General features: G+C 46.0%; 1 protein-coding gene across 4 annotated transcripts in view; it reads right to left on the bottom strand.

Moving 5' to 3' along the window:
- The window catches only part of LOC140917585 (hepatic and glial cell adhesion molecule-like), a 41188-nt gene extending 29677 nt beyond the window's left edge, over positions 1–11511 (bottom strand). For 3 of the 4 annotated variants that reach the window (XM_073360719.1, XM_073360718.1, XM_073360716.1), the window contains exons 1-5: positions 11300–11511; positions 5137–5212; positions 3430–3768; positions 2202–2471; positions 474–527 (exon numbers count right to left, since the gene is read on the bottom strand). In XM_073360719.1, coding sequence (XP_073216820.1) covers positions 474–527; positions 2202–2471; positions 3430–3768; positions 5137–5212; positions 11300–11320 — 760 coding nt within the window. In that variant the 5' untranslated portion in view covers positions 11321–11511. The other variant, XM_073360717.1, reaches the window with a different exon arrangement.
- Positions 11512–15149: the final 3638 nt, after the last annotated feature.

Here is a 15149-nt window from a genome sequence, read left to right as displayed (position 1 = left end):
GCTCTTCTATGTGGCTGCTGCAGCTTCCCCAGACACAGGGGCTGCAGCTGTACCTGTCCATTATTCAGGGAATGCAAGTGACGGTGAGGGGAGGCAGCTGGTGCCCTGCCCACACACCCCCATGACAGGGGTTAGGCACTATCTAGCCCTCAAAGATCATCACTGCTTTTGCTGCAAAGATATGGTCATAAGTGGAGTCAGTGGCAAAGTCCCGTCAACTTCAGCTGGTGCCCGGGTTTGGCCTTAAGCCTCAACATGTACGAATATGTAACAATCAGAAACTGATACGTGCAACTGTGACAGCCATGTTTCTGTGTGTGAGATTTGGCAGTGTAAAGACGACTTGCATTTATTTCTGGGTCACTTATCCCATCTCTATTTGGCAAGCCTCCCGGAATTGATCTGCCATGTGAACTGCCAGTGGCACAATCGCAAAGAGGGAGCCACAAAAAAAGAAAAAACATATTACTTACCTAGTACAAAAACGACAATCACCACGACGACTCCCACAACCACATTTGAAGGATCTGTGAAAAATATATTGCAAGATCAGCCTCATTTGGGACATGGCCAGTAGCAAGTATCTTCTTCCCTACCTCCAGCCCCCACCCCCGAGCAAATCTTTGCGACCTGACTCTTAGAGATTTCAATATTAAATGTTCAATAAGCATGTGCTTGTCCCTCTCCAGCCTTTTGGCTTGTCATTCCCAGAAAAACATCCCAGATCTGAAACCCCTGCTTGATCTGGGAATTAACGTACATGGAGGAGAAAAGCTGTGTATATGTTATGAACTGATTATTTCATCAAGACCCTACAGTGAAAGTTCAATAGCCATAAAACATACAAAAACCAGAACTTGAGACACCCAGGCTTAATTACGACTCCTCCCACCCACTCTCAAAAACCCACATATGGCCAAATCATTCAAGAAATAAAATAAGCCAAGTAATGCACCAAAACACTTGGGGGTGTTTTTTTTGTTATTTTTTTTCCAAATGTGGGTGCCAAGAGTTAAATTTAGGCACCTAAATCCTGTAGTAATTTGATTAGTAAGAAACCATGAACAAGTATTACAAAGTGGTTTAATCAGACAAAAGCCTCAAGCACAAAGTCTGGGATGGGTCTCAAGTTCTCTCAGATTCTGTCAGATTCTGGGTATATTTAGATTTGGACAGGATGGTTCAGGCTTATTTAAATACATCCTCATTACTTCTGAGTGCAAATATATCACCTAAGCACAGATACTTGGTTTAGGTGTTAGATTATTTCAGGGTGCATCTACATCTTTAATGTCCACAAGTGAAGATAACCCACTTAAAATAAAAGAGGCACTTAGGCATGTGCTTATCTTCAAAATGTGAGTAATCCCATTGTCAGACTACTCAAATGCTTAAAGTTAGGTACGTGCTTAAGTGCTTTGTTGAGTGTTTTGATAATTCAGGACCATATTTAGGACCATAATAAGTGTTATGCTCTGAAGCACTGAATTACATGTATGTGCAATGAACAGTAGAGCTGATTGGTGGAAAAAAATCCTGCAGAAAATTTTGACTTTTCCTCAAAACACCACACATGTGCACATACGCGCACACACAAACACACACACACACACACACACACACACACACACCCTCAAAACTTTTCAGGTTGTCTTGTGGGGGTTGGGGGGAATTAAAAATTTTCAAGCAAAAATTTGCATTTAGCCTAAAAAGAGTTGACAGTAAGTTTTCAACCAGCACTAGTGCACAGCTCCAACATATCCACAATGCAATGGCTGGAAGTTGAAGCTAGACAAATTCAGACTGGACATAAAGGTGTAAATTATTAATGGTGAGAGAGTAATTAACCACTGGAACACTATACCAAAAGCCGTGGTGGATTCTCCATCACTGACAATCTTTAAATCAAGACTGGATATTTTTCTGAAAGATCTGCTCTAGGAATTGTTGTGCGGGAAGTTCCCTGGCCTGTATTACACAGGAGGTCAGACTAGATGATCACAAAGGTCCCTTCTGGCCTGGAATCTATCAATCTTCTTGAAAATGTAACCAAGTGTTATTCAACAACCTCTGATCATTTTCCTCCTCCTCCTCACCACCGCTCCCCACCCCACCCAGAAATACCATTGGGGTCATTTGTTACTGGAATTTGATTTGATTGGCAATTCTGTTTCTTGCATTAAAATTAAATGCCCACTTACTCTGGATGTCTAGTTTCAGGGAGGTTTCATTCCAGCTGACTTGATTGCTGACTTCGCAGGTGTACACCCCATTGTCAGACAGTGTTGTGTTCAGTATACGTAACATGCTGTCATTCTGAAAGAGCAGGAAGCGACTGTCTTCAGGGAGATGCTTGCCATCCTTCTTCCACTGATAGGAATCAACTTTCCCTACTGGCACCTTACAGACAAATTCGGTGGTGGAGCCCACCAAGGAAGAGTTGCTCTGGAGCTCTGGCTGAGACAAGGGCTCTGGGCGAGAGGAAACATTAACATTTCCAAATAAGGCCTTTGTTTTTAAGGGTTTATTAATTTCACTGGGGGTGGGGAGTGTTTTTAGCAATTTGAGTTTTATATAAAATTGGGGGGGTGGGAGTTGGTCTCTCTACATACTGTAATGAGTGCTCTCTTTGTAATGTCCCCTAGTGCGTTTTAACCAGGGGCACTGGAACGGGGGAGGGGGGGCGGAGGGGGTGTGCACTGGGCCAGGCACTGAACAAACACAGAACTAAAAGACTGTTCCTGACAAAGAATTTATAATCTCACTCCTAGTTTCCAACCAAAGCAGATTTATGCACCTGTAAAAATAAATTACTTCTGTATTTGCAGGAAGGAAGCAGAGTACCTTTATGCAGTACCACTCAGCTTCAAAAACCAAGGGAGAATTAAAAAAGTACTTGTCTCTCATGTCATTAAAAATTAGTGCAACGTTTCTACCAAAAATTCCACCCCCAAATCACAACACCACTTTGTTTTTAAACTGTGCTATGCTTGCCCAGTTTTGCAAAGTTTCAGGAAATAAAAAACCCTTCAATATTTATAAAAAAAAATATTTTTAAATCAAAAGCTTAGCAGTGCAAACAAAAAAACTCCTGTCTCTAAAGCTAAATCTGATCGGCGTAGAGCATTATGAAATAAGCCATTGTGCAACAAGACAAGTCATGGTGCTGAGTCCTGTTTGGAGGGAAATTCCCCATCATAATCAGAAGGGTAACTTCCCATTCATGCTCCACCTATAGGACACTTCCTGATTGCTACAGAACTGTGCATGTCTATAGGTGCACCATGGGCAAGTGGAATGTAGAGTTACAGAGCTGTACTGATGCTTTTTCCATGGGCTATGTTGTGCATTCTTATCTAATTCAAGGGTTGAATAAGAATTAGTATAGAAGTGGAGAAAGTTATCAAGACCATTGGATGTGGCACTTACCAATAACCTCGAGCTGGAACCAATTAGTTTCGTGGGAGCTTGTTCTAAATCTGTACAGTCCTCCATCTCCCAACTGCAATTTTATTTGGAGAGTCCAATTGGTTTTGCTGAACTCAACGTTCCCGTTATATGAAGGATGCAAATCAACTTTTGATTGGTCCTTAAAATATACTAAGATGGACAGAACTGTGGAGGAGACATTTTTATAATCCCAGCGTACAATCCCAGTGCTAAAATTCAGGCCTGGTGGAGAGAACACCACAGTGCAGCCTACAGCAGAGATTAGCCTGTCTGATGTTGGTGTAAGATTAGCAGAGTAACATGGAGAAAGAGTCCGTGCTAAAAGACAAGAACACAGGATATTTCAGGTTAATTATTGTTCTGCATGATCCTTCATGTGGCGAAAGCTGGGGATCTGACAGCTCTGACCACAGAAAGTGTCCCCAGCTCAGTTGCACTGTGAGTCATGCCAAGACTAGAGTGAACTGCAGCTCTGTGAACAACAGGTTGGGTTTTTTTGAATCACTGGCAATCAGGAAATAAACATTCATTTTGGTTTAAGCCAAAAACAACATTTTTCAAAATATATGGTAAATCAAAAAAATTTGAAATATTATTTTAAATCCAACCATTTTGATTTTCTTTTGGGGGGTGCGGGAGAGAATTAAGTTATACATGGCTAGATCCCATTCATATGAAGAAACTCACATAGGGGCCAGGAAAATCCAAAGTTCCTTCTTCTGAATCATTCCATTTTTTCTGATGAAGAAACCAGGATAAAAAAGAGTGTCATGCAAGTCATCATTAGAAGATACTTGAAAAATGGGTGCACTCGACAGAAGTGTCTTTCTTTGGTTTTAAAAGGCCTAGTGCTAGTTACTGCTTGGGTAAGTGCTCTCCAAAAAAAAAAAAAAAGGGGGGGGGGGGTCTGGAATGTGTGCTTTGTGCCCCCCTTACAGGCGACAAGGAGGATTAGTAAGTGTAGACACTCCCTTAGCTTGAGAGGTGTCCGTAATACTATTGGATGTATGGCCCAGAGGCTCAGCTGATGTAAATCGGCATCTGGCTGCACATAGTTTATCAGTTGAGGTGCATTATTGAACTGATTCTCAGCACACGGTTATTTGGATACCTTCCTGGACAGTGCAGTGCAAATGCATTAACACGAAGGATTTTCTCTTTTTTAAATACCTTCCCTAAAAGTCAGGAAATTCCATTGTTACAATGTCCATAACCATGGAACTCAGCCACATTACACAAACATGATACATATCCATTAAACAGCATTGGGCAATAATGAACTACGACTACATGGGCCCCCATTCTGCCTTCAGCTACATCTCTGCAACCCCCCCCCCATTGGCTTCACTAAAATAAACCATGGTTGTTCGTATCTGAGAGCAGAATTTGACCTGCCATCTGCAAAAGGATCCCTTCAGCATTGCTGTGGGAACCATGACCTACATTTTCAAGTTACTAGTGATTTTGGGTGCTGGCCAAGCACCCAAGGTCAGAGACACCTAAAAATATTAGTTGATTTTGGAGATTTAGGGCCTTATCTTTTAGAATTTCCTGACTGTGGTGCTTATATTCTTAACCCGAACACTACAATGAACAAGAACTGTGATGTGGCATTTTGCAGTAGTTTTCAAGCACTGCTATGTATTCTTGTCTGCGTGCATGCGGATAGCTTGAATTAGTTTTTACCCGTAACGTGTGTGAAGTTTACTGCTGGAATTTCATGGACCCAGATCAACACCATGAGGAGAAAACAAACCAGCAGCTATGAGGAAGAAACAAAGTTGTTTTAGTGAAAAATTAGTAAAATATTTAAAGGCTTGTATGTAGAACCAGATATTTACACAGTGCTGCCTGAAGATTAAGACAAACTACTTGCTCCATGAAAACAGAAAACTCCAAAAGTCTGCAAAGCCCTTCTATAATGTCATTGTCAGAGTAATGTGTGAATGCAGTATGTCAAAATGATAGCTATAATATGTATAATACTTGTGCATACACAAATTCATTGGCTAGGCAAACTTACAAACTACGGTGAAAATGGCATTATATCTAAACCCACAATCCTGCAAAGACAGTTAGGCATGTGCTTAGCTATATGAATGGAGTAATCCCACTGAAGCAAATAGGAGCACTTGCAGCATGTAAAGTTAAGCGGGTTGATCCCAGTGGGGTTCATTGCAGGATTGGTGCACTTTGGTCCCTCCTCTCCTCTACCTATGGCACACAATAGCTGAGTGTCCCTTGGTCTAATTACCACTGTTGGGTTTAATAAGGGATAATATCAATGAGGCGGGTGGTGTTGGTGACCCCTTCTGGCCTTAAACCAATGTTTCCCGAACTGTGGGTCACAACCCTACATGGGGTCATAGCACCAGCAAATGGGGTTGCGGCTGGGCAGAGGATACTACGCAGCATGATCGCTCACGTACAGTGCGTGCGAGGCCACGATGCACGGAAGATGCGATTTTGCTTTACAAAATGGCATCCTCCATGATGTCTGTGGTCCTGGGAGGAAATAATTAATTAAAATGGGGTCATGTTGGCAAAAAGTTCGGCAACCCTTGCCTTAAACTCTATGATTAAGGTCTAAATAATCTTTCACTCTACATCCCTCCCTCAAAACTAATCAAAGAGAACTAATTTCCAGGCCCATCAGGATGGCTCACATTTGGCATGGCTAGGCCAAGATGCTTTGGATTATTGTCTGAGGCAAGGAAGAGAGACAGAAGCGCCACCGTGATTTTGCACCCCCCGTCTCTTCAGACTAACGAGTAAAATTTGCCCTGAGCTTTAAAAAAGTAAGTTCTACCGTGGACTAAGATGTGGCATGTGAATTTCCAATGGACCAGTTTGATTTTGGAGAAGTTAGGCTAGGGAAGTATGCATGCACATAAAGACTTTTCTTATAACAGGAATCTAATGCCCACCTTAACCACAGAGAGAGGACATCTCTCCATAACACAATGACAGACTGTTTGCACATTTAAAACACCATATTATGCAAAGTGTAATTTCTTATTTATTTTAATGCTTGCACAACAGTTTGTTTTTCTCTTTAAAACCAGGAATTTTAGCCAGGCCTCAGGCTGATTGCAGAGACCACACTGAGCCTACCATTTTGAGTGTGTGTGTGCAAATGCATTTCTTTGCACCTTACATTCACATGGCTCACACACAGTTAGAAACCTAACCATGTGACTCACTGATACAAATAGACAGACTTTAAGGGCAAAACTCTGTCCTGAAATAGTCACAAAAAAACTTTGATTGCAGCACAAATAAATATGCCTGAAGTTTTGTACCATCCACTTTTTAAAAAAGCTTGCAACACTCATTTCCTGCTTTCAAAGCACTTCACTTTTTAACCTTTGGGCCAAATCCTGCAAACACCTGAGTACATAAATACATAGTTAATTTTACTCACATAAGTAAAAGTGCTTAAATGTTTGCAGCCATTCTTAAAATATGAAGTGTGGGTACAAGGGTTGCAGTTTTACTAAATCCGGCAAGCACTTATTTACATGCTTAACTTTATGCGTGCAGGAAATGCCAGCTACACATGCAGGATCTGGCCCTAAAGTTCCACAAAGAAGTATTTTGGGAAAAAAAAAAAAAAGAGAAAATGAGAAGACAGTAAGATGATGTTGTAATTATTATAACTTCAAGACATGCCTGCACAGGTGAAGAGTGGCCGCTAGCAGAACTCATTTTCAAAGCACACTGCATGATTTATTTGCTCTGTAATTGGCACCCACCCAACCTGCAGGATGCCGAAGATGCCATTCCATTCTGAAACTTGTTTATTTCTGGTGTGATCTGAGAGGAGTTCTGTGCTGTTCCCAGCCTCAGACTTTGGGGCATGGACTTTAAACAGAGGCAGGGTGATTAAGATAACAAAAGGTCTTATTAAATTAAATTAGGATCCTTAGATGATCCTGAAAGCATTGCCAGGCACTACAGTTAAAAGATAGGAAACAAAGGGTAGGAATAAATGGTGAGAATGGAGAGAGGTAAATAGTGGTGTCCCCCAAGGGTCTGTACTGGGACCAGTCCTATTCAACATATTCATAAGTGATCTGGAGAAAGGGGTAAACAGTGAGGTGGCAAAATTTGGAGAGGATACAAAATTACTCAAGATAGTTAAATCCAAAGCTGATTGTAAAAAGTTACAAAGAAACCTCACAAAACTGGGTGACTGGGCAGCACAATGGCAGGTGAAATTCAATGTTGATCAATGCAAAATAATGCACATGGCAAAACATAATCCCAACTATGCATACAAAATAATGGAGTCTAAATTAGCTGTTACCCATCAAGAAAGAGATTTGGGAGTCATTGTGGATAGTTCTCTGAAAACATCTGCTCAATGTGAAGTGGCAGTCAAAAAAGCTAACAGAATACTGGGAATCAGTAGGAAAGGGATAGATAATTTGACAGAAAATATCATATTGCCTCTATATAAATCCATGGTATGCCCACATCTTGAATATTGAGTGCAGATTTGGTTGCCCCATCTCAAAAAAGATAGATTGAATTGGAAAATGTACAGAGAAGGGCAGCAGAAATTATTAGGGGTATGGAACAGCTTCCGTATGAGGACAGATTAAAAAAACTGGGACTTTTCAGCTTGGAAAAGAGATGACTAAGGGGGTATATGATGGAGGTCCATAAAATCATGACTGGTGTGGAAAAATTGAATAAAGAAGTGTTATTTATTCCTTCACATAACACAAGAACTGGGGGGGGGGGGAAGGGGTCACCCAATGAAATTAATAGACAGCAGATTTAAAACAAACAAAAGAAAGTATTTCTTCACAGTCAACCTGTGGAACTCTTTGCCAGAGGATGTTGTGAAGGCCAAAACTATAACAGGGTTCCAATAAGAACTAGATAAGTTCATGGAGAATAGATCCATCAATGGCTATATTAGGCAGGGTGGGCAGGGATTCAACACCATGTTCTGCATGTACCTAACCTCTGTTTGCCGGAAGCTGGGAGTGGGTGACAGGGGATGGATCACGTGAGGATTCCCTGTTCTGTTCATTCCCTCTGAAGCATCTGGTATTGGCCATGGTTGGAAAACAGGATACTGGGGTAGATGGACCATTGATCTTACCCAGTATGGCCATTCCGATGTTCTTATATAAAACCCAGATGTATCTGCCCCCTGCTGTAACCCACCAGATCCCACCCCCCTCCCAGAGCTGAGATCGAACCCAGGAGTCCTGATGAGGTCTCTCTCTCTCCACAGAGTTAGTAACAAAGTAAGGTTTAAAATGTTAACGTATATCCCTACAGCCTCCTGAAAAAGAGAGATCCCAGCCGCCTGGTCCTCGCCACGCTCTTCAACCAATGCAAGCAATTCTGCCGGACTCCCAGCTCCTGGAAGAAGGCCATGATGGCGCTAGTGTACAAGAAGGCTGAGCAAGATGACCCTGGCAACTGGAGGCCCATCTCCTTCTGCTCCCCAATGTACAAGCTCTATGCCAGCTGCCTGGCGTCGAGGATCACAGAGTGGTCGGTGAGCGGGGGAGCCATCAGCTCCATCCAGAAAGGCTTCATGTCCTGTGAGGGCTGCTACAAACACAACTTCGTCCTCCAAACCACCATCGAAATGGCCAGAAGGGAGTGACCTGGCTAACACCTTTGGGTCCATGCCCCACCACCACATCTTTGCCACGCTCCAGGAGTTTGGGATGCCAGAGAACTTCCTTCGTGTGATCAGAGAGGTGTACAAGGGATGCAGCACCATCATTCGCTCGGTCGAAGGGGAGATTGCCGAGATCCCGATCCGGAGTGGAGTTAAGCAGGGCTGTCCCCTCAGCCCCATCACCTTTAACCTCACCATGGAGCCGTTGCTGCAAGCAATCTCCAATGGCACAGATGGCTTCAACCTCCATGGTGAGAGGGTGAGCATCCTGGCTTACGCGGACGACCTGGTCCTGACCGTGGACGACCCAGAGAACCTCCAACGTATGCTAGATGCCACCAGTCGAGATGCCGATTGGATGGGGCTCCGCTTCAATGCAAAGAAGTGCGCAACTCTCCACATTGACGGCAGCAAAAGGGACTCGGTGCAGACGACGGGGTTCCAGATCCAGGGCAAGCCCGTCATCCCCCTGGCAGAGGGGCAGGCGTACCAGCACCTCGGCATGCCAATGGGTTTCTGTGTCCGGCAGACACCCGAGGACACCATCCAGATCTTGCAGGATGCCGCCAAGATCGATGCCTCCCTGCTAGCACCGTGGCAGAAGATAAACGCTCTGAACACCTTCCTGATCCCCCACATCTTGTTCATCCTAAGGGGATCTGCCGTGGCGAAGGTACCCCTCAACAAGGCAGACAAGATCATCTGGCAGCTGGTGAAGAAGTGGCCGTTCCTTCCCCAGAGAGCCAAGCTGGTCCACATTGCCCACAGGCAGTGCCAATGTCCCCTGCATGGGCGACCTGTGTGACATCGCGGTGATCACCCACACCTTCCGCCTGCTGACACGTCCGGCCATGGTAAGGAACATCGCAGCAAACGCCCTCCATGGCGCAACAAAGAAGCGTATCGGCAGAGCCCCCTCCAACCAAGACATCGCCAGCTTCCTGAGCGGTTCCCTGGATGGCGAATTCGGACGGGATGGGCACAACATCGCTTCACTGTTGTCCCGCACTCGCAATGCCACGCATTGCCTGGGGAAGTGCATCGGCTGCTGCTGGGAGTGGTGCGAGGAGTGCCAGGAGTCCTTGTGCCACAGATCAGGTCCAACGACAACACCATTGTCACTCCGAGCGCCAGGGGCATGCTGGAGAGGACCCTGAAGGCAGCCATCCACTGACTGTACATGGAAACCCTGAAGCGTAAACTGGACCAGGGTAAAGCCTTCGAACTGAGCAGCAAGTGGGACGCCAGCAGCCACTTCCTCACCGGGGGCAGCTTCATCCGTTTCGCCAACTGGCGGTTCATCCGCCGTGCTCGGCTCAACTGCTCAATGGAGCCGTCCGCCACGGGAACCGAGACAAGTGTTGCAGGAAGTGCGGCTACTCCAACGAGACCCTGCCCCACGTCCTGTGAAGCTGCAAGCCCCACTCCTTTTACCCCCAATCGGGGAGATTGCAGATTATGTATCCCTTACGCCACCCGCTCCTAAACCGAATTTCACACCCCTTGATAATCTGTACCATTCCCTGATAACCAGAAACTTCTATGCTTAAACTCTGTCCCGTTTTCTTTTTACTTCAACATCTTCTTAACAAAATTATTAAATCTAACCAGTGTCCCTTCAGTGACTTGCCACAAGATGTCAGAACATGTTAGAATTAGAGCTGAGTGGGTCTAATATTCATTTAATTTTCTTTTTTCCTATAGGAATTAGATGCAGTGTTCCTGTCAGCTAATTGCTAAATTATCTGGCAAAAAACTAGAGTTTTCAAGTGCCTAACTAGCCCTTGGAATCATGGCTCAATTCCCTCCCCCCTCTGAGATGATTTATTTCTCCCCTAACTACTCCACTCGGAGGCTGCCATGGCCTCAGCAGGACCCGGTGCGAGGTTACAGCTTACCCACCTTCGAGCCAGGAGCTGCTATTCCCCGCTAGGGAGGGAGACGCTCCTCCTGGAAAGTCACAGCCCGGGAACGCAAGGGCTGGGGGAAGGGCAGCGGACCAGAGACCAGGTTTTGCTTCGTAGCTACTTCTCTCGGCCGTGGTCACCGCACGCGCTGCGCCCCGGATCCCCGCCCGCGAGGGCTCAGCCCGGCAGGGGATTCAGAGCGCTAGCGATCGGCCCTGCCCCAGCCCCGCGCTGACCAGCGGAGACTCGCAGGGAGCCCGGCGCGGGGAGGGGGAGGGGGTGGGGGTCTCACCGGAGCTCCGGAACGCTCCATGCTGCCCGACCTCGACGGGCTCAGCTCCCCGGCGCTCCCGCCGCCGCCGCCAAGCGCGATCGGCTGCTCCCCAGCTCGCACCTCCTAGGTGCAGCTGCTTACGAACTTCCTCCAGGCCGGAGCGGAACCTGCCCTGCTCCGGTGGAGTCCAGAGCCAAGCCGCGGTACCTCCCTGAACTCCGAGCTCGCCCGAGGAAGCAGCGAAGTAAACACTGGCTTATTGTCTCGCTTTAGGAAGCAGATGGGCCGGCGCCCGCCGCCCCCACAATAAATCGGTGAGGCTGAGGTCATGAGGCCAGCCCCACCCATGCCTTCCACCCAGCAACAAGGGCCTTGGAGGCCGTGGGAATTATCCCTGGTCTGACTGCTGGTCACGCTGCCCTAATTTTAGGGTTGCCACCTTTGAGGTACAAAAACCAGGGCATCTGGTATGATCCTCAATCCATAAAACTGGACAGCTGACCATGGTACTAAGTGTAAGCAGGGGAATGGTCCCGCTATTGTGGGGAACTTTCCTGGCTTCTGCACTACCCCGGTGAAGTGGGCTAGCAAAAGGATCGGAGTCCTCGCTCCCACTTCCTTTACCCAGTGACCTCCCTGCCCTTGAGGACTCCCCTTCCACTCTCCTGTCTGGCAGAGTCCTCGTAACCCCGACAAGGCTCGGCCCAGGATTCCTTGGGGGCTCGACCCCCAACCCTGCTGCGGTCACCTAGGACAGGGGCTAAGGTGTCCCCACTCCGGGGTACTCTCTCTCCACTGGGCACATCTCTGACCCACTGACCATTACATACAAGTTAAAGCAAATACAAGTTGTTTAATTAACAATTAATTTTAAAAAAAGAATAAGGAAAAATGGGAAAGGTTAAAGGAAAACACATCACCCCGCTCTGTAGCAGGGAACATCACAAACAGTGTCTTTGGAACGTTAGGGCAATTCACAGTCTGTTCCTTGTAGATCCCAGGCCTTCTTCTCAGGCCCTGGCTGTGCTGCAGGGATGCTGTGGGTTGGACACTTCCAATTGTTGGGAACACTGGGGCATGGCCACTAGGTAACTCGAGGGGATGGAAGACCACGAGTGTCGATGAAGCCCCCTCGCACTAGGCCCCGGTGTCCTTGCCCCCCCCCCCCCTCCTGCCTGGAGGCACTCGCAGCAGCTCTGTGTGCTAGGCCCAAGTGTCCTTGGCCCCCCCGCCTGGAGGCACACACAGCAGTTATGCTGAGAGTCTGCAACAGTATGTTGCAGAGTCAGACTGCCTGAAACTAAGCAAGGCCAAACAGGGGAGATATGGAAGAACAATGCTGAATAAAGCAGCTTTATGTATAGTTTAACAAATGATACAGAGAATCAGGGAACTAGCTGAGAACTGGATTGGCTGGCTATATGGATACTTGGGGCAGCTTGCTATTGGATAAGTATGTTGGGAAAAAGGATGTATAAAAGCCTGTGTAACTTCCTGCTCTGTTGTGCAGGATTTGAGATTTTATTCTCCCTGTACCTTTTTGCAGCTGCAAATAAACTTTTCTGCTTCTCCACCCCGTTGTGATTATTGGGTGTAGCACACCGGGTAACGAACCACTCAAGCTGTTGTTCAGCCTCTCGGCACTGGGTGCCGGCAACACAATGGTGGTGGCCACACACCTCCGGGCTTTGGGTGGTGGGACCCTTCTTCCCAGCATCAGCCCCCCCATCGGGTTAAGATCCCCCTCCCAGTCTGGCCTGCAAGGACCCTTGGCTGGTGGTGTCTTTCTGCGCTGGACCCTTTGCCCAGGGTCCCCCCTTGGCTGGCCCCTGTTGCTCACCGCACCTGGCAGCTCTGCTCCCAGCACAGGATCTGCTCTCCATGGGCTGTGTCTCTGGTTCTGTGGCTGCAGCTCTGCTCCCAGCACAGGGTCTGCTCTCTCCCTGGGCTGCTTCTGTGACTCTGCTCCCAACTCTGACCTGCTTCCTGGGCTGATTTTCTGGCCCCTCTGGATCTGGCCTGGCTCTGCTCCCCAGCTCATCTTGGGCCCCTGCTTTCTCCTTAGCTCCTTAACTCTGTCTGAGCGAGGCAATTCCACTCACATGGAGGATGGGACCCACGCTGGCTTCCTGATTAGCCTGCCAGCCCTGTCAATCAGGCTGACCGGGAGCACTGGCCTCTCCCCATTGTTCCTGGGGACTGTCAGTCTCAGGTTCCTGATTTCCCATCAACTCTTCCCCTTTCTTTTGGTACTGGGAGCTAGCAACCAAAACCCCCGCACTGAGTTTTAGTAAGGGGACAATAGTCCCCTTACATAAGCATCCTGACAGATTTCCCTCCCCACACCCCAAAAAGGGAAAACACCTTGAGAACAATGGTACAACCACCAGTATTCCCAGCAGTTGCCAATTTGGATGCAGAAAGAGAACAGGTAGACAACTTAGCTAGTATGGGGCCTGATCCAAATCCCATTGAAATAATAGGAATCTTTCAGTTGATTTCAATGGGCTTTTGACTATGTTGAAGTACTGCAGAAATGGATCTGGGGGTCATAGTAGATCACAAGTTAAGTATGAATCAACAGTGTAACACTATTGCAAAAAAAAAAAAATGAAAACATCCTTCTGGGATGTATTAGCAGGAGTGTTGTAAGCAAGACATGAGAAATAATTCTTCCACTCTACTCCGTGCTGATTAGGCCTCAACTGGAGTATTGTGTCCAGTTCTCGGCGCCACATTTCAGGCAAGATGTGGACAAACTGAAGAAAGAGAAGAGCAACAAAAAAGGTCTGGAAAATGTGACCTATGAGGGAAGATTGAAAAAATTGGGTTTGTTTAGTCTGGAGAAGAGAAGACAGAGGGGACATGATAATTTTCAAGTACATAAAAGGTTGTTACAAGGAAGAGGGAGAAAAATTGTTCTCCTTAACCTCTGAGGATAGGACAAGAAGCAATGGGCTTAAATTTCAGCAAGGGGCAGTTTAGGTTGGACCCAGGAAAAAATTCTTAACAGTCAGTACAGTTAAGCACTGGAACAAATTGACTAGGGAGGTTGTGGAATCTCCATCATTGGGGATGTTTAAGAGCAGGTTAGACAAACACCTGTAAGGGATGGTCTAGATAATATTTAGTCCTGCTTTGAGTGTGGGGGACTGGACTAGATGACGTCTTGAGGTTCCTTCCAGTCCTATGATTCTATGATGTTAGGACCCCTTTCTTGACCGCAACAGAAGATTTTTTCCAACAAGCAGGAATAGCTGAACATTACACAAATTAAACATCTGTATGGGCAGTTCTTAGACTATAGAGGATCTGGAGAAGAATCATTAAAAGCTTCTTGCAGGTGCACAAGACAAATTTCACAAAGAAATGGCTGTTACAAAGGACCATTCTGATGGCCACTCAATACCAAGAGGTGGCAACTGTGAGAATGTCTTGAGTCCATGATATTCTAATGGTTCATCAAAGAATGAATTTGTATCCTAAGGTCCTGCAAGCATATATGGACACATTTAGCTTAGCCCTTTGCAAGTTGACTTCAATGGGGCCATTCACATAACTAAGCCTTTGTGGGATCAGAGCCTACATAATATAAACATTTATTATCCATGAAAAAATGGATCCATTTTTATGGCTTTAAAATCCCAAGTTCTGTAAAAGTTCCTATGAATCAAACTATTACATGGATTCTTTCAATATTTCATGTTCAATAATACTGTTAATGAAATTGACCAAAGACACAGTCTTATTAATGGAAGAAATTGATAACACGTTTTTTTTTCTTTGAAAAAAGGTATTGTTTAATATTTCTTTAAATTTGAAAGTGTCTGAGTTGTGACACTAGCAGAAAGGAGGTTAATAGATGTTC

The sequence above is a fragment of the Lepidochelys kempii genome, chromosome 9, assembly GCF_965140265.1.
Source record: "Lepidochelys kempii isolate rLepKem1 chromosome 9, rLepKem1.hap2, whole genome shotgun sequence".
NCBI lineage: Eukaryota > Metazoa > Chordata > Testudines > Cheloniidae > Lepidochelys > Lepidochelys kempii.
The sequence above is the reverse complement of the archived record's forward strand: the minus strand, read 5'-3'. Positions and strand labels throughout refer to the sequence as shown.